Source organism: Pungitius pungitius, chromosome 8, assembly GCF_949316345.1.
Source record: "Pungitius pungitius chromosome 8, fPunPun2.1, whole genome shotgun sequence".
Classification (NCBI taxonomy): Eukaryota; Metazoa; Chordata; class Actinopteri; order Perciformes; family Gasterosteidae; genus Pungitius; species Pungitius pungitius.
The window spans coordinates 11,431,217-11,456,638 of record NC_084907.1 but is presented as its reverse complement, the minus strand read 5'-3'; the positions used below and the strand labels follow the sequence as shown (position 1 = coordinate 11,456,638).

Here is a 25,422-nt window from a genome sequence, read left to right as displayed (position 1 = left end):
TTTTTTTACATTAATCTGAAATTGATTTGGAACTCAAGCCATGTATATCTAATTAAATGGTATGGTTTATTTGGATGCCAAAATAAGTCATTCTAAATCTTATGAAAAAGACCTAATGATCAGGAATGGGTTTGGCAAATGAAGGTAGAATGTGTCAACAGTCGGACAGGTGATTAATACCGGAAAATTCATCTCCAAGACACATTCTATCATCCATGAAGGGATTAACTTTGTGTTGGAAAACGTTTCTAGGTGAACTGAAAATGTTAAAATTTACAAATAAGTCTATATCAAAAAGTACCCTTTTCATTAAGTGTATTGTATTTACAATTTTCAAGACAACAATAAGTCTTGCTAATTTTAGAAGCCGAGGTGCTTGCTTGTAAAGGAAGATAGCAGAAACCATCATTAAATAATGCTAACGTTGGCTGCTAAGATCTTTTCCAAGTCCAACCAGTCACATTTTTTTAGATTTCGAGGAAACCTAACCATTGGGATTTTTTAAAATGCAATGCTACTGCTAATATTGACAAAGTTTCTGGGTCAATTCATTTGTGAATTTAAGACGCTAAAGGGCTAATTAACGAGTTAGAAGCAATGACCGTTGTTAAGGAAGTCATGTCTAGGTATGTATGTAAGAAGGACGTAATATGGCGTTTACAGACTGTAAACACATAGTCTGACTGCCCTTGGAGATCTTTATTATGTCCACAAACACGGATGCTTCCAGATTTCAGAATTTACAAAATTGAAAACTTCTGTGTAATAAAATGTGGACACGGCACATTACAGAACGCTAGAGCTGAACTTGATATTTAATCGCGTCAGCAGGAAATTTTACAGTTGGCTTTACTGAATTATTTCAATGCTTTTAGTCCCAACAGACACAGAATAGACTGAGCATGTTTGAGGATGACTGCTGTCTATGCTGCTGCTATAACCTCTATATCTTTACATGGATTATGTCATGTATTAGAATTCTTCTGAGGAAGCACTCATGCCGAACAGAGGTTTGTCAGCAAAATAACATTAATAAACATTAATTAATATCAAAAGTTGTTTATTCTAAACAAAACCAAATTGAGTCACAAATTGAATCATAAAATAATATTATTTATGTGTTTCTTCCAACAGACGGATACCAGTTAGCTACGAAGTTTTCCACAACTGGTCTGCCAGTTTTAGGAAAATGTCCGGGACATTTACTGTCTTAAAGTACTACTTCCCGCATGCTCACGTCCTTGCGACAGCACATCCTTGCGTAAACCACACTTGATTAACCTAACTGATTTCCTCTGCCCGTCATCACCCGCTCCACATTTGCGCATCACATTAATGCCCTCCCATTGGTTCCCATTTCAGGCAAATGCTGAGGGTCAGTTAATAGCTATTTGGAATGATTTTGTGATTCCTTTTCTTCACAATTGGCATTCTTCTTTTTCCATTATCCCTCAACATTTCCCCCTTACGGCTGTCCCCATCCCCATTAGCATAATTTGCTGTTTTGTTTTCAGTTTAGTCTTCCCTAGAGTGTTAATTTATGTCAGACATTGCGGGGTAATGCATCTTATCGTCTACTTTCCCTCTCGCCTTGGATAGCACTCTGACGTCGGTAATCTGTGTCCATGTGCATGTTTTGGAATGGCTGGGCTCAGGTGTTGACAGCCTACACAGAGAGAGAGAGAGAAGAGACAGTGTCGGAATGAGTAACCCAAAGACTCATCAAACATCCAAACACACTGCATGTTCGGCAACAAATAGACGACTCTCCCTGTTTAGTTTGGACTGCCTGAACATTTAAAGTCAGTTCAGCTATATCATCATGGAGCTTCGACCTTTTGCAGGTCTTCTGCAAGACTGCTTCAACTGTCACCAGAAAACCTGCAGACCCAAGGCGGCGAACATTTTTCACATCACAGGATTACAAACCAAGTCTTTGCACAGACAACTTTGTGATGCCATGTCGAGTTCGAGGTCAAGTAAATTAAGCAAAAGTCGTGCACAGTAAGCAAAAGTCACACAAATTTGCGTCAAACTCACGAAATGCGAAAGTTGAAATTTGTCATGCCTCAGTGTTGAGATGTCCCCCTTATTGTCACGTCCTGCAGGCAGTTCAGGATCAGAAAGAGTTGAGGATAAATGAATTGTAACGTTGTGTGGGGTTCCCCTAGCTGTACGATACATCCTCGTACCTAACGTTTTATTGTGACCGGTCCAGATGTGGATGTGCTTGAGCAAACAAAACAATAGCGGAAAGTTGAACTGTTTTCAGGGTGATAAGCAACGCCCCCTCTCCTTCACGTCTAGCACAGGTGATGCGAATAATGCAAATTTACCAGAAATGGTTCCCCGAGATTATGCGGCACGTCGCATTTGTTCTGCGTGTGACTTTACGCTGGGACAGGAAAACTTTATTGCTCAATCCATCCATCTGTGTTTGAATCCAACTAACATACAAATACCTGTGAATCTCCAAACAAAAGAAACCACCACGACACCGCGCTTGGTGACGTTGTGATACAATAGACGGAGTCTGATGTTGACCCCTGCACCGTTGTTGTCCACTCGCGGCCACTGCACACAGTAGATCAACTGTTCACATGGGGACAGGGGGGTGACATGTAGACAGACACGGAGAACACAACAGAGGGTTTGATTGTTAACTGTTGTTATTTATTTTCCTGGTAGCAACAACTTCATCATGAGCACCTGTCATTGTTATCCAATTATTCTGAGCAAATACCTGGTGATTGAGGTTGATGAGGAGCCAAAGCCAGTGAGAGACGGGCAAGAAAGAGGATACCTGTGTCAAGCAGAGAAATGGACTATAGAACAAAGCAAATAAGGCAGCAATTGTTTGTCTCGTGAGGCCCAACCAAGAAAACAAAAGGTCATCTTTACTACGATTACAGCAACGAACCCGAGGAGAATATGACTCGTTTAAACACATGCTCTGCTTAGCGAGGAGAATATGACGTGTTTAAACACATGCTCTGCTTAGCGTTCATACAGATGTCAATACTTTGCTGCATGTTTCATAATAGATAAGTAGAATATGAGCTCAAGGTCTTCCAAAACACTGAAGAGAGGGATGTTTTGCAGGATTATCACTGTGTGGCGAAACAGGAAGTAAACTCATTGGGTTAATCTCTTAAATCATCAGCCTTGTTCCAGATAGGACTCAAGCTAAATCTCTAACTTGCCAACTTGCTAATTAGAACTGGTTAACTCTCTTTCATGAACTGAAAAAACACTGTGAAGGGGCAGTGGCAACCCAAATAATGGTATGGTAGCGGCCTGTCAATCACAAGGTACATCCTCCCAAAAGCATCCCTTTATGGTCTGTTTGACTTTAAATAGATCCATAATTTACAAAACCATCATCATGCTGTACTGAAGACAACTCTGGACCATAAACTCTGTTTACCGAGATCATAACTGAAGTAAAAAGTAGCTATTTTCTCATTGACTTTGATACAGCTGGAGGAGCCCCCTTCCGGTGGAACACAGTCTTTCATAACCGAAAAGCTAAAAAGCTAAATTGTTTAATTAATTCACAGTGTGTTGATTTAAAGGAGACATACGCTCATTTTAAGACTTCTACTTGGGTTTTCCACTTATCCAGTCGAAGGCTGTTTTTGATTGTTCTAGTGCCTTCTAAGTTTGGGATGCGATGTTGTGCGCAGCTGTGCAGATGACTACAGCGCATTTTGAGGGTTGAGGGCTTCTGCATCTTTTCCAGCATTTGAGGGTTGGTAAACATGCTAGACAGCCTCATTAACTTGTAGAAGCACCATCAAAGTGGAAGTTTCATAATATGTCCCCTTTAAGTTCCTAATAAGCAGTGGATTTGACCAAAATTATCCCTGCTATTAAAACATAAATTATCTCAATTACGGTATGTTTGGTAGTTGGATGCCGCAATATGAGCTCTACAAATTGGATTAGTTGCATTACCAAACGCACCAGCTGTTAAAAAGTAATTCTCTATTACCGCTTTGTGAGGCAGCAATCTCAACACCATGCAGCTCTTGAGTGTTGCACAAGCAAAGCTGTACTTTCAGTCGGTGTGACCTACTGGAGCACGCGGTAATGTCACCTCAGGCCTAAGTTTAGTTCTAGTGCATATGACCAAACACACACACACACACACACACACACACAGACGGGTTCTTCTATGCCGGTGGGGACTTATGCACAGAGGTGAAGCGTGGGGACCTCATTTTTTTTAACAGAATAATAGCATACTTTCAATCAAATCATTTTCCTTAATTTTTTTCAAACCCCAATATCATCTTAAATCTCAAAATTTCTCAAATTTATAGAGTTGAATATTTTTCTGGTTTCTCTATTCCGGTGGGGACCGTCCAATTATGTCATAATACAAAATCACACCAGGGGGCAGTGTTCAAAATGTGTCTCAAACAAGGTAAGGTACTCAATAAAGGGTACTTTTTAGAAACTCTAAGGCACTTAATACATATTTTGTCAATTCATGCTGAATATATACACCATTGAATGTTATAATTGTATAATGACTCATTATTATTGTATAATGACTCATTATCTATGAATATTAAACCCCACTCTATAATATTGTTTGATATATTGCATCTTTATTTTTTTAAACTATGCAGTTTAAAGCATCATGGAGGGGAATGTGTGTATATATATATATATATATATATATATATATATGTATGTATATACACACACAACTGCAGTGCACAACATTTCAACTTTCAAATATTATATAAATATAACAATAACAGAGAGCAATAAGACTACTGTAAACAATGTCTGTAAACGTGCTGGCAGTCCACCAGGAATTTAATCTTCCATCTGATGAAAATGCGGCTTACCTTTTTTTTAATTCTTTTAAATTCAGTTTTTAATATATATTTTGACAACTCATCCCTTGATCGGCCAGTGACGATGTTGTGATGCATTTCTGACCACTGACCACCATTGATGTAGTCCATTAAGGTCCTTTCAACAGCTTCGATTTCCTCTTTGGTCCACTTCTTCTTTGTTTGTGGTGACCCTGAATAAAATGAGACAAAAATGTAATGCTGTTAAACAGCAACTACTGAGGCTATAATGACAATAGGTCTTGACTGTACCACTACACACAGTATGACAACCTATAGTTGCAGTAAAGTGAAGTATTTGTAGTAAAGATTCCAGTAAGACAAGAAATAGAACTAGCATATATATTCTCAAAAATGATGTTCTAATATTCGCTTGAAGTTGCTAGTTACAAACATTGAATGCTCCGAGCGAGCTGTGCTGTGTTAACATGGAACATTTCCTTGGCATGAAATGGCAAATGATCAAACTAGGGCCATTTTTACTCGTACGTGATTTAACTAAGTCAATCATCAGGGACTCGGTTCCCCAAAGGTGGATCCGCGCTCAAACTGTCTCGTTAGTTTGAACCAAATGTCAGACATCAGGATAATCGCATGTGCGCGTCATACGTAAGAAAGCGAAAGGCCAAAACAAGGATTTTTAACAGTACAACAACAAATAAACTTAAAAGAGGTGCGTCTTTTTTCTCCGCTCACGAGCAGGAGATGATGATGTACGCATACGAGGAGATAATGTGTATTTCAATCATTTCTGTTGGATGAATTGAACATAATGTACATCTTTTACGTTGTTCATTCTATACGTCATCGCAGGATGTTTATCCCGGGGGAGAAGCCTCCTCCATCTCTAAAGGTGTCTTTTTTTCAGATTTTTCATTGTTTGTGGGGTTTTTCCTGTGCCGATGTGAGGCTTTCTGGAAAGAGGATGCCACACGTGTAGACTTTCAAGCCCTCTGAGGCATATTTGCGATACTGTGCTATACAAAATTAAATGGACCATGTACTTATGGCAGTTAACGTTAAGTGCAGGATTTTTGATGTGTTGCTATGGTGATTTATCCAAACCTGCTTCGGGGAACCGCAAAGCCTGATCTACGTCATCTCATCCTGAAAATTATCCAGCTAACCACGTACGAGGAACAGGGCCCAGTGCATGAAGCTGTTGTAACTTCTAGTCTATTTTATTAATGCAATATGAAGTCAGTACAGTAGCGTGCAACCCGCAAAGCAGACAATTGTGCCGCTGCTGTATTATTCATTTTCACATTTGAATATCTGTTTTTAACAACTATTCGTATATATTTTTTAATATAGAATATTTGTTGACAGCCCTAATAGATATGTTAGGTGAAAACCTGGAAAAACTTGGAAGAGATTACCTTTTTTGTGTGAGATTCACCAGACCTCTCCAGCCAGCAGCATCTTTTCATCGGAACTACCTTAAAACAAGCAAAATTTAGAATAAGAGACTTTAAATGTATTCATTAATGCAATGAAATAGTTTTGGCGCCCACAGAATGAACACACCTGATATTTTTAAAAAACTCAATTAGGGAATGTGATTGTAAATAAACGTACAGGCAAGGTAAAATGCATGAAAATTAGTCACTTGTCACTGAACTGTGTGTTTTCTTTAAAAGATAAATATTGTATTACTATTTTAGAAATTTCTATAATCCTCACATTTACTTAAACTATTACATTTGGCTTCATGTGGCAGCAGTGAATATCTTTTTCACCAACCAGCTGTCTGTAAACAAAAGGCATCTCTTATACCTCATATTTTAATTTAATACAATTCAATCAATGGGTTACATTTACCCATAGTACACCGTAGGCACCATTCCTAATGCCTCTGGGCCAGGTCCTCATTGTAAATGATAATTGATTCTTAACTAATTTTACCTGATTAAATAAAAAGTCAAATTACACACATCTTTGGACATTGGGGATAGCCTTTAACTCATCATTTTTTTAAATGTATTTATGATTCTTGTCCTGCAGTACTTTCTTTCATCTTTGTTTCATGCTAAATACCAACCTTTGGCAAAATAACCATAGCAACACAAGCTCGCCACTGCTCTGGAAAAAAGGAAGCTGTCTTCCTCATTAATGAAAGAGCGATATTATTTAGATTTACATTTTACAGGGAGAGTTCTCCGAAATCAAAGATCTGTTATGAGATCACTTCCTGTACGAGCGTTATCGATGCTGCCGACAAGCAATCATTAATCTACAGGAAGACCTTCGAGATCCGCAAATGGTGGACACATCACGCCGCAGCCGAGCGTTGACGGTCTCACACTGTTGCTCATACTGTACATTGTTTAACAGTTTTGCGATGCAGAGAACACAAGGAAAGCCGCTATGATATATCCGTATTATAATAAGTGATAATTTACAGTTGCTGTTCACATTGACCCAAGCGTTACATATCACTGCGCACGGGAGGGGGAGGGCCGATACGGCCGACTGTTCAGTGACAGCGCGGTTGTTACTCGGCGGGCTGAGCACACTCCGGCGGCAGGCCGCGCCGGACGGGCAGTCGGGCGCCACGACAGGCCAGATTTGGACCGCGAGTTTAACATATGTGAATTGGGCACTCATGGGCCACATAAACTGACGTTGCAGGCCTCGAGTTGGACATGTGTGCTCGAGACTCATGAAATGAGATACACAACGTTTGGTGGCTACCACTATTTAGTGCTGAAAGGCAGCTATTTACTTACCATTTACAATTTCGCTGGTAACCGCGTTATAAAGGCAATAAGGTACTTGAGGCAGTACTTTCTTAGTGTTTCGTACCTTATTGCTTAAATATTAAGTACCTAACTCGTCTATTAATGCTTGATCTGCTATCAACCCAGTGAATATTGTATTTAATAGAATCTAAATTGGTGGGAAACACTATGGTAAAATTGAAGTCAAATATATGTTATAAACCTGTAGAAATTAATTACTCTAGCATTGTATTCATTGTGACATTTCTTTTCTATGTGCACAGTCAAGCAGGTTAACAGCCATTTAAGAACCTTAAGATGACATAGCCTACCTGGTTAGTATGTTCACGGTCAAAGGCTCCTTCATTTCTCCGACATCAGCATCTGCAAATATGTAAGCCGACTCGAAATGTTATTATGGTGTATGATGAACAAATACCTTCAAAATGAGACATTAAAAAAGAATGTATGTATTTTGCATTTGAAATCCCCATATACTTGTTATATGACCTAAACCTTAACATCATGATCAATTTGGGATTAAAAAAAAGATCTATAGAACCCTAGTTTAGTGTAATATTCCTTTGACTTTCTACAAACACCAATGTACAATCATCTCCTTGTGTCTCCCCTCTCTCACCTGTGCACTTCGAGCTGTCACTACTGGATGGCAAACATGCTCCATCCTCCTAAAAGCACAAGGGACACATTCAGCCAAAGCTATACATCCAACTCATTACAGTACTCTTTTTTTTTATTTTTACTGAAATGAATTAAGTTTATCTGTTATGGAATGCATTATAGTAACATCTACTTCTGTTCTTAACGACAAACATTATATTATCTATCTCAATACCTATGACAATCTGAATTAAAATGCCTATTTATACATGGGTAGATATTACAATCACTCTTTGGGCAAATGGAAAACTGCTTATTAAGTGTTATAGGCCCAAAAGCCACCGTAAGGATACTTAAAATGGTTAAAGGGAAATTAGTTATAATCCAGGTCTTAACGCAGATTAAGTATTACACTCCCTTTGTTGAGCATAATATTCACATTCTGTGTGAAAAGATATTGATAAAACATGAATATATTTATATAGTATATAATAAATAACTAATTAGCTGTCCAGCATTCTATTTCACAACGCGTGCACATGCTGCTGCTTGCACATGCTTGCTTATTGTTAGCTAACATTAGCTGTCCATTTAAGTTGAGTTTAACACATTGCAACAGCTCATTTTATATGGCAGTACATATGAAAATAGTATCAAAGTAAACTTAACAGCACTATTTGTGGTGCTAGTTGCACATGCTTGCTTATTGTTAGCTAACATTAGCTTCCCATCTAAGTTGAGTTTAGCACATTGCAACAGCTCATTTTATATGGCAGTACATATATTAATAGTATCAAAGTAAACGTAAAAAGCACTGTTTTACATTAGGAGCTAGTCCAATAATTAAAAACTCACCATTTCTATCCAGCTTCTGCAGCCAGCACCGTCACGTTGTCTGCTGCTCGGCAGTCTGAGGGAAATGGACGGTAGCAGGTGCTTGGTGGGGGCGTGGCCAGACCGAGGACCCCACGTGGATGGTAACAGTTCGGTTTTGTGTAAAGAAACGAAACTTAAGGTTCTTAACACAAAACCTGACATTGACTGTCCCCACCGTACCCTCGCCCATCCCCCCACTCCTTCAGTCACCATTAGCTTGAGGGAGCATTGGGGCTCAGCCTGTTCTGCTGGGCCTTGTTAATAACGTAGAAGGGTAATAGTAATTACTAAAACCGAAGGATTACATAAAATACCTGGTGAAGTTGAGACGTTATTACTCAACTAGAATTAAGTATACATTTTAATATGTATTTTATTTAATTTCTAATAAAACTGGAAGCATTTTTGAACAATTAAAAATGTAGACAAACATTGATATTTTAAGAATAAAAACTACAACTACCACATTTACAAGCCCTTGTATTCAGAACAAGTATTTATATGTGCAGACATAAATTATGAATTTAGAATGGGAAATAGCATTTAAAAGTGTAGTACTCACACAAGAATACACAAAACGTTTTAGGCGCTAATGATCATATTTCCGGTTTAAGAATAAAGAGTGGGGAGGGGCTGACAATTTTTACAGTCTTCTATGTAGTCTTTAATCAAGGTTTTACGGTAACTCACGCACTGTTCATACCGGCATTATGCCGTAAAAACTGACGTTGCTCTTCGGCAGGCTGCAGCATTTATTTTTACAAGTCATGTAGCGCCCAGCGGTCGGAGCTGCCCTAACTGAAGTGAGTTGTGTACAAGGTACACAGAACTGTGAAGCGCCAGAATCACTGATTGGAGAAGTCAAAGAAAGGGATAGAGCCACCATCCAGGTGCGACTGGGCTCGTGGCAGCAGGTAGATGATGGCGTCATCCACTCCCACATAAGGCAATGCAAATTGCAGAGGGCCCGGTGATGATTTTATCTGGGCTTGAAGGTGGGTCAAGAGCAGCCTCTCCAGCACCTTCATCACATGGGATGTGAGGGCAACTAGTCAGTGGTCATTGAGGCCACGGTGTCTCCTACAGCATCGGGACTGCCTGCTGCTTTAGGTTCAGAATAAGGAGATGTTGGTGGGCTTTAGACAGCTGGATGGCGCAGGTCTTCAGCACCCTGGGGCTGATACCATCAGGAGGCCTTATGTTGCTTCACAAGAGGTTTCAGTATGTACTCTAACTGCCTCACCACATACACCCTTGACCCAATCCCATTTACTCTTCTTCAGACTGAATTTCTTCTCACCATCCCCATCTCTGGTTTCAGGGTGTATTCCAAAAGCTTTCTAGACTGCCAAAGTCAGCCCCCTTTGATGTTGACAACTTCAACCAATTGTCTTCGTATCTGCGCCTATCAGACCCCAACTCAACTGAGACAGCCTGTCTCATATCGAAAGATTTGTCTTACTTATTGCAGTGTTATCTATATACTTTTGTCAAATAGTTTATATCGTTGGCAAGTTATCCATATATATGGGCTTTGGGGGAGGACAACCAAACACCAAATATTCTAGCACCGTTGATTCAATGTAGACATTAATGACACTTTATCGTGCTGCATAATATGTCATGCCATAGCAGGGTAGGAAATTCACATAATATTTAGGCCCCATTCAAGGGCGTAACCATGTATATTGGGGGGGTTAGATTGGTATTTTCTCAATATTTCCTAAAGAATGCATTGTTACGCACTTGGCTTAATGGCGAACAGCACCGAAGGAACGTCGTTACACCCTCTGTTTAATACTTCAGTGGGGGGCTGTCCGACGGGAGGGGTGCGGTAGTTGCGGACTCACGCTCTGTGTCCGCTGGAGAGCGCAGCTCTCCTGTGTATGCGCACGTGTCTGTGTGTGCGCGCAATAGTGTGCCTGCATCCGTCTGGGCGATAGTGCCGCGTGCTGAAAGAGGGAGGGAAATACTGACTTAAATAAATAGAATAGAAGGGTGATGGCTAGCTTGCCACACGGTAGGCTATCGTTTGCTGCTGAGAGGACGGTGTCATCAGAGTGTGTAAATAAATTTTTTCAATCGGCTCAGGAACCGAAACTAAGCACCGAAATCTGCGTTGCATTTCAGTACGGTAGGTACCGCGTAGGAACCGGTGCTATATTAGTACCGGTTCTCGGTACCCAACCCTATAGGAGAGTGGAAATATTTCTCACTGACAGCAGTCTGTGAACCGTTAACTAAGGGTAGCTAGCAAGCCTCATTAGTTGGAATGCATTGATGCATACATAAAAATGGAACTTGCTTTTCACGAACACACCTGGGACATAACCGTATGTGGAGGCAGGACGGTTAGATATTTCAAACATGGGAGAGCGATAAATGCTAGCTAGCTAAACTGCTAACGAGGCTACTCCTCGTCTGCTGGAGACTTAAACCGGGGTCGAGACGTTGTTCCTTCGGTGTTGTTATTGAGCTGCAGACACGTGAGTTTATTTTCTTACGTGAATGACAGAAGATCATTTTATTCTTTTCGTTTGGTCTTTATTTTACGCAACAAAGCGTCAACTTAATATACTATTAATAACCTTTTTCGCGGACCGCAAGAAGGTCCGTCAGTTAATAAGCACGTTGAAAGTTGCGGGCGGACCGGCCGGGTTTAGGGGCGGAGGGGTTCCGCTGGTGGGCGAAACCGCGCACTGAGGAGTGAACAATTGTAATCGTGATGGGGGCTGTAGTATTTGTGAGTGTCCACTGACATTTAATTGTCCAAGTAAAACAAGGAGTACTAATATTAGTCATTGGCGCTGTATCCGTCCATCTTTATTATTTCACAAAACCGCGCACCTCTGTGACATCATCAACACATGATGGTTAACTTAACCGGAAGTATCCAGGGACGTTTTATTTGTTTGAGCATGTGTCCCTATGTTTTAGCATTGCCTCTCTGAACATCACCATGTTTACATCATCCGAACGGCAGGTTCACATGATCTGAATTATTATTGTCTATTGTAATGGACTGACATGTTCTGTGAGCGAGATTACACATTAAGACTTTGTACTTGATGGAATTATTTCCCCTTACACCTACACAATCAGTATTTTTACTTAAGTTAAAAGCTTGAGTTGATACTTCAACAGAAGTATCTATACTTCTACTTGAGTAATGAATGTGAATACTTTTGAAACAACTGGTTATCACCCACTATGTTGCTCGGTTGCCTGGTGACGAAAGGACACGTATTTCTTGTTGTTTTTGCTCCACTTGATAAAGTCAGCAGAAGAATTCCCCGGTAGACAACGACATTGGTTGTTGCTAAATTTGAGGGCCTTTTTCTTTTGGACCTGAGATGGTGACGGAGACTGGATTTGCTCTCTGCGAACTCACAGGTCTGATCAAGAAGTGCTCCTTTTTTCTTTTTAAGAACGTTTGATCCTTCCCGCACACGGAACAACAGTCAAGGCGAGACTCAAAAACATTCAATGGCATTTTTGGCCCCTTTCGTAGTGATATTTGGGGCAAAATGATATTTCTTATGGGCAATTTTTCCCTTTGCCCTCATGTAATTCAGATGCAAAATAGCTCACACTGCAGGCCTTGGTTGATTCCAGGCTAAGGCATCCTACAGTAAAATATGTTTTATATTGATACTATAGCCTAAAAATAACACAGGAAAGCACTTGGGTAAATATACAAGAACACCACCCTAACCATTTTTGATGTTTTAGTTGCATTATTGGGGTGTTATAGATTTTAAATAGTTTACATATATAACAATCAAATCATGACTGTGCTGTGTCGTAGCCTATGTCACAATGTTCATTCTCATGCTCCTCCAAAAGTGTAGCAAACTGTCTGTGATTCAATGGTTGTGCCCTGATGAAGTTAAATATTTTAGTGACAACATCAATGACATGGTTAATTTTTGACTTGCAACACAGGCTGATGTATTATGTCACAACCTGGCTCTTTGGGCCATGACAAGATTGGAGTTGTACTGTTTTAAAGAGTTTTAACATCTTCTTTATTTAACATAAGCCAACGAAAAAAAGGTACACGACCACACCACCGGACGTCTGCTGGAGAGAGAAGAGAGAATGAACACTGGGTCTTTTAATCTCAGGGAACCGGGCCCAGGTGCCTTCAATCACCAAACTCAGCCCACAAAATCCCACTGCAAAGCTGCTGCCTCCACAGCAGGGGTCACCACATTTATAAAATGCAAAAATATTGACAGGACTTGGACAGGCCTCTGTTGTGACACCTGCAAATTGGTCCCATTTCAGACCCAGCATGTTTGTGCATGCATCTACCTCCGTGAATAAATCGCTCCCTGTCGTTATCACTTTCATTGAGCGCAGTGCTGCCAGCTCCTCAGTGAGCTCTCGTCCAAAGCCAAGGAGAAGAATAAAAGCACTGCAGCTTTAGTCCATGCATGAGGTAAAATTAGACAAAAATATTTACTTTGTAATTTCCAATCAACCTCTCACGGGCCGGTCACGGACAGCCAAAGGGCCGGATGTGGCCCGCGAGCCATACAATGCCTACCCCTGCTCTATGCAATCCCTCAGCAAGTCAACAACTTGTCATTTATAGTTCACGCAAATATTAACCTAATTAATTTGATATAGAAAGTGTACACATTAAATGGTCATCCATCAAAGCATCTTGCTATATTGATTTAAAGTAAAATGTCTTTTGTACTCCTATTTTGTCTATGGATACAACTCTATACTTGCTTGTCTATTATCATCCATAGCGTTGTGATTGAACATTGGGCACTGTTTATTAAGACAAGTTATCTGAAAATAAAAGACCTTATTGATCTCTGCAATAATTCATGTTACACTATTCATATGATGAATGAAATCAAATATAGACTATTATTACGATTGTCAATAATATCAATGATGACATACTAATAACAACATATCCTTAAAATAGTATAAAATAAACAGGCAAGAGTTTACATAAAGGCTAGTCTAACATTTTATACATTTGAAATAAACCTTATAATTGTTTTAATGAAATTGATTTTTATTTAATTGAATAATTTGATCAATATCAGTATTAATATTATGTATGTATGAATTTTTTGGTTTATTTATTTGTATACTTTTTATGAAATAAAGCATTTTATTTGTGGTCTGTTTTACCACCATCAAACAGACAGCATTGAAAGTGTATGTTGCGAAAATACCACTTTTGAACCGATAGGGGGCGGTAGTGAGTGGAAAAACAGCAACGCACACTTCAAGAACAGCCAACCTCATGGGGACTGCAGTACCCGTGTGCATCCACTAGGGGCGCATTCAGAAACACACTCACACAGTTTTGTCATGAAATTGATGTTCCAGGGGACCTCAGAAAAAATCATTGGGGGTGTATCTAGACACCATTTTGGAGCTTGTGGGAGGGGTTTGCCCGTGGGGACCTCACTTTAGGTCCCCACGGGGACACAAGTCCCCACCGGTCTGTGTGCAATCAGGTATAGGTCCCCACCGGCATAGAAGAACAAGGGCACACACACACACACACACACACACACACACACACACACACACACACACACACACACACACACACACACACACACACACACACACAACATCACAGCAGGGCAAAAGAAGCAAGGTGTGAGAAAAAACTCAAAGAACAGAGCACCATTCACTTTCAGAGATATAATCAATGTCTTTGTGCTCAGTCTGATGTTTCAGCTCTTTCATACAGTTCAAAAAGGCTCATCTTTTTTGTTATTGGAATTCTTAGAATCTTCCATTCATATATCTATCAGTATCTCTGTGTAGGTACAGTGGAATTTAGCCTTTTCTTTTGTTAAAATGTTACTTCATATTTTGTGTTGCTGTGATCCTAAAGAGGCCAAGTTATCAATTAAGGTTAATATAGGTAACCACTATTGATATGACAAAAAAGATATGTACGGCTGTTCTGTCACCCAGGTCTTTTTATCGTCTCTTGTGTGTTGGATCGGCCAAAGAGCAGCTCTACCTTTTACTCTCCTTCTCTCTTTGTACTTTATTTAGTCGTTTTCTGCATCTCCCTAGCTGTCCGTCCCCCTCCAACTGCTTGAACAAATTGAAACACCTACAAGTTTCCATTTCATGTTATTGACTGAAAGCACCTAATAAATACTACTGCACAACCCGAGTGAAGGAATGCTGCAGCAGGAGAGAAAAGGTCACTTTCATTGACATCATATCAATATGCACTGCCCTCCTCTTCAGAAGGAACAAACCAAACTAGTATAAAGACCCAGCACTGTTACTCAGCTTGTGACCCAAAGACGTCTCCGTACTGTTGTTTTTCAAGGCATAAGTCAATTTGCTTGAGTGGATCAAATGTATTTTTCAGAACACAGTGCCAACTACAGTGTTCTTGTGTTCATTTCAACCCTTGTGTGTGTGAGGTACACCCTTCCTACAGTATGTAGCTCTACCCTGCTTAGACACAGGGGATATCTGTCAGGTAGAGGCCACCTGACCAGTTCTTAACGGGAGAAACATCAGCACTTTGGCGGTACTAGTGATCTGTCTGAACCCTTCCTCCTCAATCATTCTTAACTCATCTGATTTTTATGAGTGATCTTTCTATTTTACTAGTTTCCTACACTTATATGCTCCTCTGACAGTTATACCTATCATCAGGTATATATGGTAATTGTAGACAATTGTATCATCTAGTATCACTGTCAGAAGACCCACTTTGAGCTGGAGAAAACTACCATCCAGCAGTAAATGACTGCTGTTCAGGTCAGTTTGAAATCAATGTTAACTGCACATTTACTGTCTTGACAGATGGAATTGTGCATTACTGGCCCAGAAGCGCTTTTTAGTTGTAGAAATATGGACTTAAGGTCTCTGTGGCTGCATCGGCTTCTTATTGGCCATGATCTTGCGTTAATAACAGTGTAAAAAGGTTGACAAATTTAATTTTGCCAAGGGGGTGTTTGCTGTTTATCGGCACATGTGATGGTTCAGATGTGCCAAATGTGATTGATTTCTAAAGGCTTCTCAATTTGAATTAGAACTCCTCCGTTTTCCCTCTGAGGATTATTTGCTTCCAACGTGGACTTTAGAGTTTAGAGCTTCCTACTCACGCTGTTCAATTTATGGGTGCCACCCACGTTTCTCTGGCTCTGACAATGCTTTTGTTATTTTTATTGAACTCCCAGGTCTTTGTGCATTTCTTAATCCTTTTTATCATGGGGCTTTCTCCTCTAAAAATGCAGCCGAGCCCATAACAGTTCTTCTGGGGGTTTTCACAAATTTCCTATTCGACAGCAACTGAATTGTTAGTCCAGTAATAATAGTAAGTAAGTAAGACAAAAATAATAATAATAATACTTAATAATAATAAGTTAGCCCACCTAGTCCCAGGTTATCTCTGGACCAGGAACCATGTTTCCATGGCAACTGTCAATGACACCTGCTGAGGTACCAAATGACCAAAAGGAAGATGTGGCTCTTAATTTGTTGCTTGATTTAGTAGAGAGAACAATGACAAGAAAATACTTCTGAAAAACATGGTAACCCATTGAAAATATTTAGCATCGTTTTTGAGAATCGTTTTTTCAAAGAAAACTTTTGCATGTGCTGCTTTTTAAATTGTGATTAATTAGAAACCCCGGTAGAATGTGACTGGTGTTATTTTCAAGTATATATTCTGAGTCTGTGTGTGTCCTGGAGACACCAAGTGTAGCAGTAACTATCACAGAAGTGTTTTGAACGCCAGGTGTTCATATAGTTTGTCATACGGTACCATTTTACCAGCCGTGGCCCAATTTTGCGTTGCGGCGGCAGTAAATGGTAAATTTCTTTCTTTCTTTGTTCTAGTATGACATCTGAAACCGTCAAAGAGTCAATTTTCTATCATCAGCATTGATTGAAGTTTGACTACTAGTTAAAATCTGTGCCACAGTTGTGAGATCCGAATAGATGGTTTTGTACTCTGAGCTAACACCGAAGTTTACAATCTAAGCAGGTTAAGTTACAAAAATAATCCCAGTTTGTACGACACCTTGTTCTAATCCAGTTTTGCTTTCACTGCTGCTATTTGCTGCATACTAAACAGGCCTATTCTGGTGTGTTCTTCTGTTAGGCCCAAGTCTAACACATTCTTGTGTTTGTAGTCTCGAACTACAAACTACAAAAATCGAATCGCTGTTTAAGCGAACACGAGCTAATTTTAGCTAACGTTAACTAGCATGTCAAAAAGGGCTAATCAGTCTTTCAACGGCTCCGGGGCTCATAAATCATTAGCAGCTACTGATCACGCAAATAGAATTTTCATTCATTTTCATGTTGGGTCTTGTGGGAAATGCCCCCTTCATTTATTTAGAGGACATATGTCAAACTCGCGGTCCGGTGCGGCCCGCCGGGTGACTACCGCGCTGCCAGAGATCCGTATCGTCGGCTGTACCGCTTCCTGGTCGGATCGTCGGGTGCCAGCCACCCCCCCCCCGCCGCCACGCCAGGCAATAATTAAATCCCCAGCCTCCCAACACACATCTCTTAGCCTTTTACAGTAATGACCACAGGTCCATGTCAGCTAAGAAGTGACGACGACCCCATGACATCAATTCGTGTGGCAAACAGATTGATGTCACAGACGCAAACAGGGGAAAAAAGGAGAGGAGGGGTTACTAACTGGTAGGGCTATGGCTATGATGGGAGAGAGTAAAACTGATCAGCTGCTTTCCTGCTGTTTTCTTCCTCATTATCAGATGACACAGACAACTATCTTGGGTCGAGCTGCATAAAAATCTGCTTCACAGCTGCACGACGTGCTCTTCCATGAAGGCATTGCAACAGTGTTTACACTTTAGTTTCTTAGATTTATGGTGTACTATCTGCATCCTAAATGCCCATTCCCTGAGAAAAGCTCAGTGATTGTATTGTTTAATTAATGTATTTTTTGATTGATATTTTCATTGTACATCTCTGTCCCTGTGTCTTTTTTTTCTCGTAGAGTTGGTGCCCCCACAACCATGAACAAGATGAAGAACTTTAAGAGGCGTTTCTCCCTTTCTGTTCCTCGCACTGAGACCATTGAGGAGAACGAGTTCACAGAGCAGATAAACCAGCTCAACATTCGTCACACTGAGGGTAAGAACCCCCCAGATTTCACTTCAGAAGGTTTGGATGAAAGTGGCACACCAATTTTTAGCCAAATGGATAACTCTAATCCACGTGACCACTGACATCAAAGGCCGCAATCCATTCTTTGAGAGCTGTGAGAGTTGTCATTGGATTTTAATGATGTGCCACACAAAGATGTATTTTTAGAACTCACTCTTATTAGAGGGATTTTCTTTTTGTTTTACATGCAACAGTTGGCCGACAAAACCATTTCATAACCAAAGGGGGTTAATTACGCGCGTTCAAAGTCCCGAAGCCTGAGCTTCTCTAATTGTGTCTTTTTCCCCTCCATGCAAATAAACAGCTTGTGTCTAAAAATAGAGCGAGAGCTGCAATCTCACTTCGGTCTCTAATACCAAATACAAAAGCCTTTCCTTCTTCCCCGTGTCTAAAGCAGAACCTTACAAAATAACCAGTTTGTTTTGGAGGGGGGAAAGGGGGGGGTTCCGGTGATACGACTGGTACCACCACCGAAGCTTAGCAACAGGAGGATCAGCAGGAACCAAAGGGAAATGAGGGCAGTGGCGTTGAATGTGAGGCGGTGGGGGAGGGGGGGTGGATGATGCACAGCAACTGCATTAATTCAGAATAAGGTTTTTTTCAAGTGTGCTCAGTTTGAATATGGAAAGAGATGAAATAAGAACGAATTGCATGGAAAGAGCTGCGAGGATGGTTAACATTTTCATCATGTTGTTTATAGCGGTATTCTTTAACAATGGTACAAGGCTCGGGTCTGTGGCTTCAAATCGATGGTGTGGGAGGTGCGATGGTCTCTCAGAATGATCTCAACCTGCTCAAAGTTCCAAATGTAATGAGACCTGATAACCCCCACGTCCCCCCACCTCTTCCTCCAACCCACAACCCTCCGCTCCACGAGAACATCTGTCTGCATTACTGATTGCTCCTGAAGGTCAGTGAAGAGGTAACCAGACGGAAAGAGAAAGGGAAGATGAGGACAAAGATAAACACCCGAGTGAAGAAGAAAGTGGACAGAAAGAGAGGGAGAGATGGCATTTACTCTTTTCTCTCTATCTGTCCTCTCTCCCCACTTGAGGGAATCTATTGTGATGCTCAGCGTAATGCACTGCTCTGTGGATATCAACCCGCGCAAGGCTACACTGAAGCAAACACGGAGGGTAATGCCGATGATGTTGTAGGCATTGGAGAAATGTGTTGTTGCTTGCTATTAGTCAACAAGAAGCAATGCACTGTATTTTGCACATAACCCAGGACGTGAGTGGTGGACGCCGGTGAAGTCAGGAGACGTGGTATGAGAAGAGCGACAAAGTCTGTGAAAGGATGCTGTTGGAGTGCATGGATCGGTCAAACAAACGCAGTACTTTCAACCGGCAGAGATGTGAGACCAAAGGATAATTTTCTTACCTTTGTTGCCGTTTACTATAGATTTTATTGATCAATTTGAACATTTATGAACAATTCTTCAAATTCAGTTGAGGGGATTCATGTAATAGAAAAGCAGCTTGTGTTTCTCCCTTCCTCTCTCTCACATATCGCTGAATTCACCTTGTTTCCCTCCTGTCTACAATGTGGGGAAATGGAAAATTACAACAAAAAGCTAACAACGTTTGTGTGCCGCTCTGCTGCAACACTTTGACAGCGCAACACACACGCGCTCACACACACACACACAGACAACAAACAGTGCTATCCATTATTCTGTGGCAAAAGCTAAAGCAACACATTTATTCATTAATTTTGGGTAAAATCTGTATGCTTTTTAAGTGTTTCTTTAGATCTTATAGCTAGATAGAATGGAAACACAGGGGGATTGATGGTGGAAAAAACAGAACAAACAACAAAATAAAATAACAAAAATACATGCAATTCTTACTTCTGGAAAGCCCCTGTTAAACAAAAAGCAGACATCGACACTGGTTTAATGGCCTCTCCTCATGGGAACTGTACTGAACAAACTATGAACATAATGCATAATTGCACAGACAAATCTCATTGAATGTACAGCTAATGCTTAAATGAGATTAACTACTTCAATTTAATGAGATTATTGGATTCCTTTCATATCATTATAATATTTAAGAACAAGAGCGGCTGATTTAAACAGACAAAAGGATGTCCATTACTCTCAGATCAGTGAGCTCGATGAACTGATTAGCATCCCCTTAAGGCTCCACATGAACACATGATATACACCCACACATGAGCACAAAACTACACCACAGCTGTTGATCGAGTCAGACGGTTTTCTTTCTACATATTCATACAAACACAGGTATACTCCTCAAAGCTTTAGAAATAAGCTTTAGTGTGTGGGTCAGCGTCATTAGTGGTAGCCAGAATTTACAGTCTGATAGGACAAATTCCCCTAATTAGTCCATTTACAGCTGTTTTGCCAAGTTCCCACTCAAATGAGCAAGCGTGACACATCAACCCTTTGATTTCTAAACACAGAGAAAATGCTGCAAGAAATAACTCCCGAAGTCTGTTGATTCAATGAATGATTTACTTTTGAAAAAGCAAGAGAGTTTGCATTCCTTGTATTCTGTTATATTATAATCAAAACTTTTAAAGAGTTATTGGATATTTCTTTGTAACACCTCATAAAATATAACTGTACACAGCTATAAAATATAAATATATATTTTTTCTAGATGTATATATTTAGAAATAAAATCGTGTATACTAACTAAACCCTCTGTAAAAAACCTTAAGAATAGAGAACATTATAAAACATTAAATGACCTTGTACAAAGTCACAAAGGCCGCTGTGGTTTTCTTATCTCTGTTATGTTGACTGGCTGTTGTCCAAAACACACAGGCTACCATTCCCCTCAATCAACCTGTCTAAGCTTGACCACATAGTATTAGCCTTCCCTCAGCTGAAGTGTATGCAGACATTATTTTTAGTTTCCTTCATAAAAAAAGAGGCTAAATGAGGCTTTATAGCATCATCACACTGAATATTGGTCCACCATTACAGTCTTGTGTGTGCTCAATTCTATGCGGTTCGTTAGCTTTTACGATCTACTGTTTAAATCGTAAAATAGCTGAGGATTTCCTTGCTGTATAAAAACATTTAAGTACCATGAACTTACATTTTTTGGGGGTGTTCCACAGAGTTTATTTACCGCAATAATTCCAAAACTAATGAAAAAAATACTATTCGCCCAAGGTGAGTGCTATGCTTATTTCTGGGGTTGGCCCCCTAAAAATACATCATTCCTGCAGCCCCTCATACCCTTCAAACAGTGGCGGCTGGTGTTTTTTTTTTTTTTGTAGGGCCAGCCAATCATTAACAGTAAACATCCCAGAGTGATTCAATGCAAAAAAACATTAATATTAACACACATTATTACTTTGCAGTTAAATATTTAACACTTATTTATAACGGTTTAACATAATAAGGATATCTTATTCATACAATTCAGTATATTATGTGAATATAAATATTGTAACTATTATATACAATATAAATAGCATATCAATATATTAAAGGAGAAATACATTACAATATAAATATAGTCTTATATATATATATACAGTATATGTATATATATATATATATATATATTGAGAAACACCCAATCAATGTGTTGAGGAAAGACCGACTCAAAATCCCCACAAAACTTCACATAATGAATTATTTTGGATAAAATGTCCCTGTTTTCATCCACATCCGCGTTGTGTGTCCTCACCATAGTCCTGTGTCTGTCGCAGCTGATAGCATTGTTCCCCCACTGCGAGTGTGACAGAGTTATCACTGCGGTCAAGCCACCCTCCACTTCAAATAACACAGTCAAACCAGCCTATACGTTATTTGGCCGTATGCATTATTAATAATTATTTTGAGTGCACAGTGATATGGAACACTCAGGTCAATGTAAACAGCTACATTATAGCTAAATAATGTACCCCCTGTGACTCACTCTCAAGAATCCTGGATTTCATCAACCCGTATTATAATACAGATTAAGGTAGTGCCGATAACCGTTTGTGTCCTGGTCTTATCTATCGTTTTCTTCTTTTTTCTTCTGACAAATCGTTCAAGTCCCTAATTCTCGTATCTGTCCATGCTGGATTGTATCCCCCTTTATTTAAATCAGCATCGGAAGCTAAGCACGGCGTTAGCACGTAGCAAACTAGCCAGCTAAACCTCCTCTACATAAGCTTCTCTTTAATGCCAGTCCTTGTCTGATTGTGAGGTCAGGCTGCTCTAGTTTCTCCGGCAAAGTTCTTCTCTCAACTGGGTCTTGGAGGAGAGAAGGTACCGAGTTTGGGTTGGGTCTTCTTGGAAGAATACTGGTCGTGGTTGCCATTGTTATGTTGTTTAAACGGCGTATCTCGGACGCTGAAATGATATGTCACTCATTTATCTTTAATGAGTGGTTGGCTAAACTGCTTCTTAGACCCGTCTCTTTTGGACCTGGCCCGAGCCAAACTGAGACATGAAGACAAGAGGATGTGCAGGAAAAGCATATATGCACAGATATCTTAATTTTACTGAGTATAGTCCATGTTTAGAAACCACAAATAGACACATGTTGACTATTTGTAAATTGTATTTTTAATATAATTAATAAGAATATAATCTTTTTCTTTTTTTTGTGGCTCAAGGTGGGGCCCTCCGCTGACCAGCCACCACTTCCTTCAGCCTCAGCTGGGCCGTGTATTTGGTGCTGATTAGCAAATCTTAGCATGCTAACCCACTAAGCTGCGGTGGTGACCATGGTTAACTTTATACCAATTAAATATCAGCATGTTGCGCCAAATGAACGTAAGTAACCATATTTAGAATGCAGATGGGGGACATAGTGACACCTGTACATCTCTGGTAGCAATAACAACCGTCCAATCACAGGAGGCCTGCCCTAAAGCAGACCTGTTTTAACTCTTTTGCATTGGTTTCATTTGTCAGAACTGAGGTTTCCGCTTAGCCTGACCTATATATTTATGCAACACAAAGTCCAAATCAAGACAGCAAACGTTATGTACATTAGGTATTGTTTATTATCACACACCCCGATGCGTTAAGACCTCCACTCTTGTCAAAAGAAACCTTTTTCTCTTACTTTTAGGTGATTGGGATTTATCATTAATTTAACATTACTTGTAACTTAATACCCTAACACCCTTCCACCATCATCTCATGCCTGACTCCTCTTTCTCCCTCTCCCTGTAACCGTAGTGTCAATGGAAACAATACAAAATCATCATGTGGCAGACCATAATTGGATTGTGTTTCTCCCTACGATTTTTGGGAGGCAACCATCCGTATCTCTCAGCAATCAGGCACAGTGTGGGCGCATTTGTGTGCTCATGTCAGCATCGCCTTTAATGACTCTAATGAGCATCGAGGGATCAAAGGAGTTATGTAGCTGCGATTTTCTAATGATCAGTAAACAGGTTGTCATTTCATCCCCATGCCCATTTAGGCTGTCAATCAATCTCATAAAGAGATGTCATGATACATCAACATGTTGATTTATGAGAGGTGTGTGTGTGTGTGTGTCTCTTGTTAACCATTATCCTAATAGAAAACAAGGAGTTTAAGCGCTTCGTGCTTCACCCTAGTTGGTAGCGGCTGTAGCAGAGACATACTGTACACGCACATGTCCAGAAGATACCGGTCACTATTGAAGCGGGAGATCAAATGGCAGCTGAAACCTCTCTAGCGGGCAGCATTCAAAAGACACCGCCGAGACATCAAACACACAATGTTGCGTGACGAAGATCAAAAGGCTATTCTTCCCACCGCGGTTGCTGGAGAGCTGTCACAGCAAGTAGGAGTGTATTGTTTGCCCCAGCTGCTTTTATCTCCCCTTCGGTGTCGGTGAGACCCTTCTCTGAAAACGAGGGGCTAAGAGTCCTTTTTTAACAATCAGTCATGTCAAGCAGCATTTTTTAGCGAAAAATGTACGTTGTGAAAGCGGATCAGTTACAGTTCATAGTCTCCAGTTGCATTGCTGACGCGTTGCATGTTAGCTACGCTATAGAAGGCAGTGAATGATCCACAACACAGAATGTCCTAGGCTATAGAACGTCTCCCTTATTTCATGGTCTTTGAAGAAAGAAAATAATTTGTTCTGTCCATTTGAAGGGCTGCAGAGTTTACTTATAATTATCTGGATGAGTTTCAGACCCCAAACATTTAGAACGTCTCACTTCTATTGTCGTGATTTTAAAAAATGAAATATTTTTTCAAGTTTCTCAAGAAAGCAATGGAAAAAAATGCAGTTGACATTATTTGCTTTGTCTCTGCTGGGATGTCAGCATCTGATGCAGTTTGAAGTTGGTCGGAATTCCTGATTTGCGACCATGGGTCGATTTTTTCCCAGATATTTAAACATCAGCTCTAGTTCTCTGTAGCAACTAATTACTGCACTAAATATTTGGATATGTACAATATTTGTACAGTTTATACACATAAATGTCAGAGGGTGAAGTACGTAGTATTATAGCCAGGTAAATTAAGGTGGACCCAAACGCAGCACACAGGAGTCACAGGTGAGGTTTAGGTAAATAACAAAAGATTTATTCGCACGATTCAAAAAAGAGCGGACAGGGCAGGTTTGAATCTGGTGGAGGTGGCAACTGGGGTAGTGACGTCGAAGAGTGAGCAGGCAGGTATCTGATAGCTGAGGCTACTGGCAGGCAGGGACTCCTTGCTGACAGACAGGCAGGGTAAAACATACAGGCCACAAGAAAGGGAAACACAGGGGAGCTGCTGGACTGACTAGATGATAACATGACACGTAGTCATACAAACTACTTTTATGATGCGATTAATGTCTTTGGTTAATATATATATTACATTATTTGGTGATTAATTTCCTTTAATAATGACAGAGATATATATAATCTCAATGTATAATTGTGTTTTAATGAAGAAAGGTATTGTTGCAATCTGTGTGCTACTGTTTGTATTTACATGTGTCTGTGAACATGAAGTCCGAATATTACTTTTTGGGTAAAATCTGAAAATTGACCACATGAAAGGTTTTTGCAATAATTTTTCATACAACCATCCAGAAAAATATACATGCTGTATTGTACATCAGGTAGGGGCAGTTGACGAGACTGTTGAAGTAATTATATAATAAATTACAGAATTATATAATATAATTCTTATAAATTAAAAAAAAACAAGCTCCAAAGACCTTCGATTTAAGGTCACGCCTAAGCAATAACTATGT

General features: G+C 40.0%; 1 protein-coding gene and 1 long non-coding RNA gene across 4 annotated transcripts in view; one reads left to right on the top strand and one right to left on the bottom strand.

Moving 5' to 3' along the window:
- The window catches only part of cdk18 (cyclin dependent kinase 18), a 39,156-nt gene that overhangs the window by 1,593 nt on the left and 12,141 nt on the right, over positions 1-25,422 (top strand). For 2 of the 3 annotated variants that reach the window (XM_037490170.2, XM_062563781.1), the window contains one exon: positions 18,081-18,217. In XM_037490170.2, the coding sequence (XP_037346067.1) occupies positions 18,081-18,217 (137 nt within the window). Of the gene's footprint in view, positions 1-18,080; positions 18,218-18,881; positions 19,173-19,480; positions 19,608-25,422 lie in introns of those variants that run through there. The other variant, XM_037490173.2, reaches the window with a different exon arrangement.
- On the bottom strand, positions 4,637-11,861 carry LOC119213939 (uncharacterized). The gene is made up of 4 exons (XR_009956832.1): positions 8,232-11,861; positions 7,924-7,975; positions 6,251-6,310; positions 4,637-5,044 (listed from the first exon to the last, which is right to left on the bottom strand). It is a non-coding gene; the product is annotated as an uncharacterized LOC119213939 (long non-coding RNA).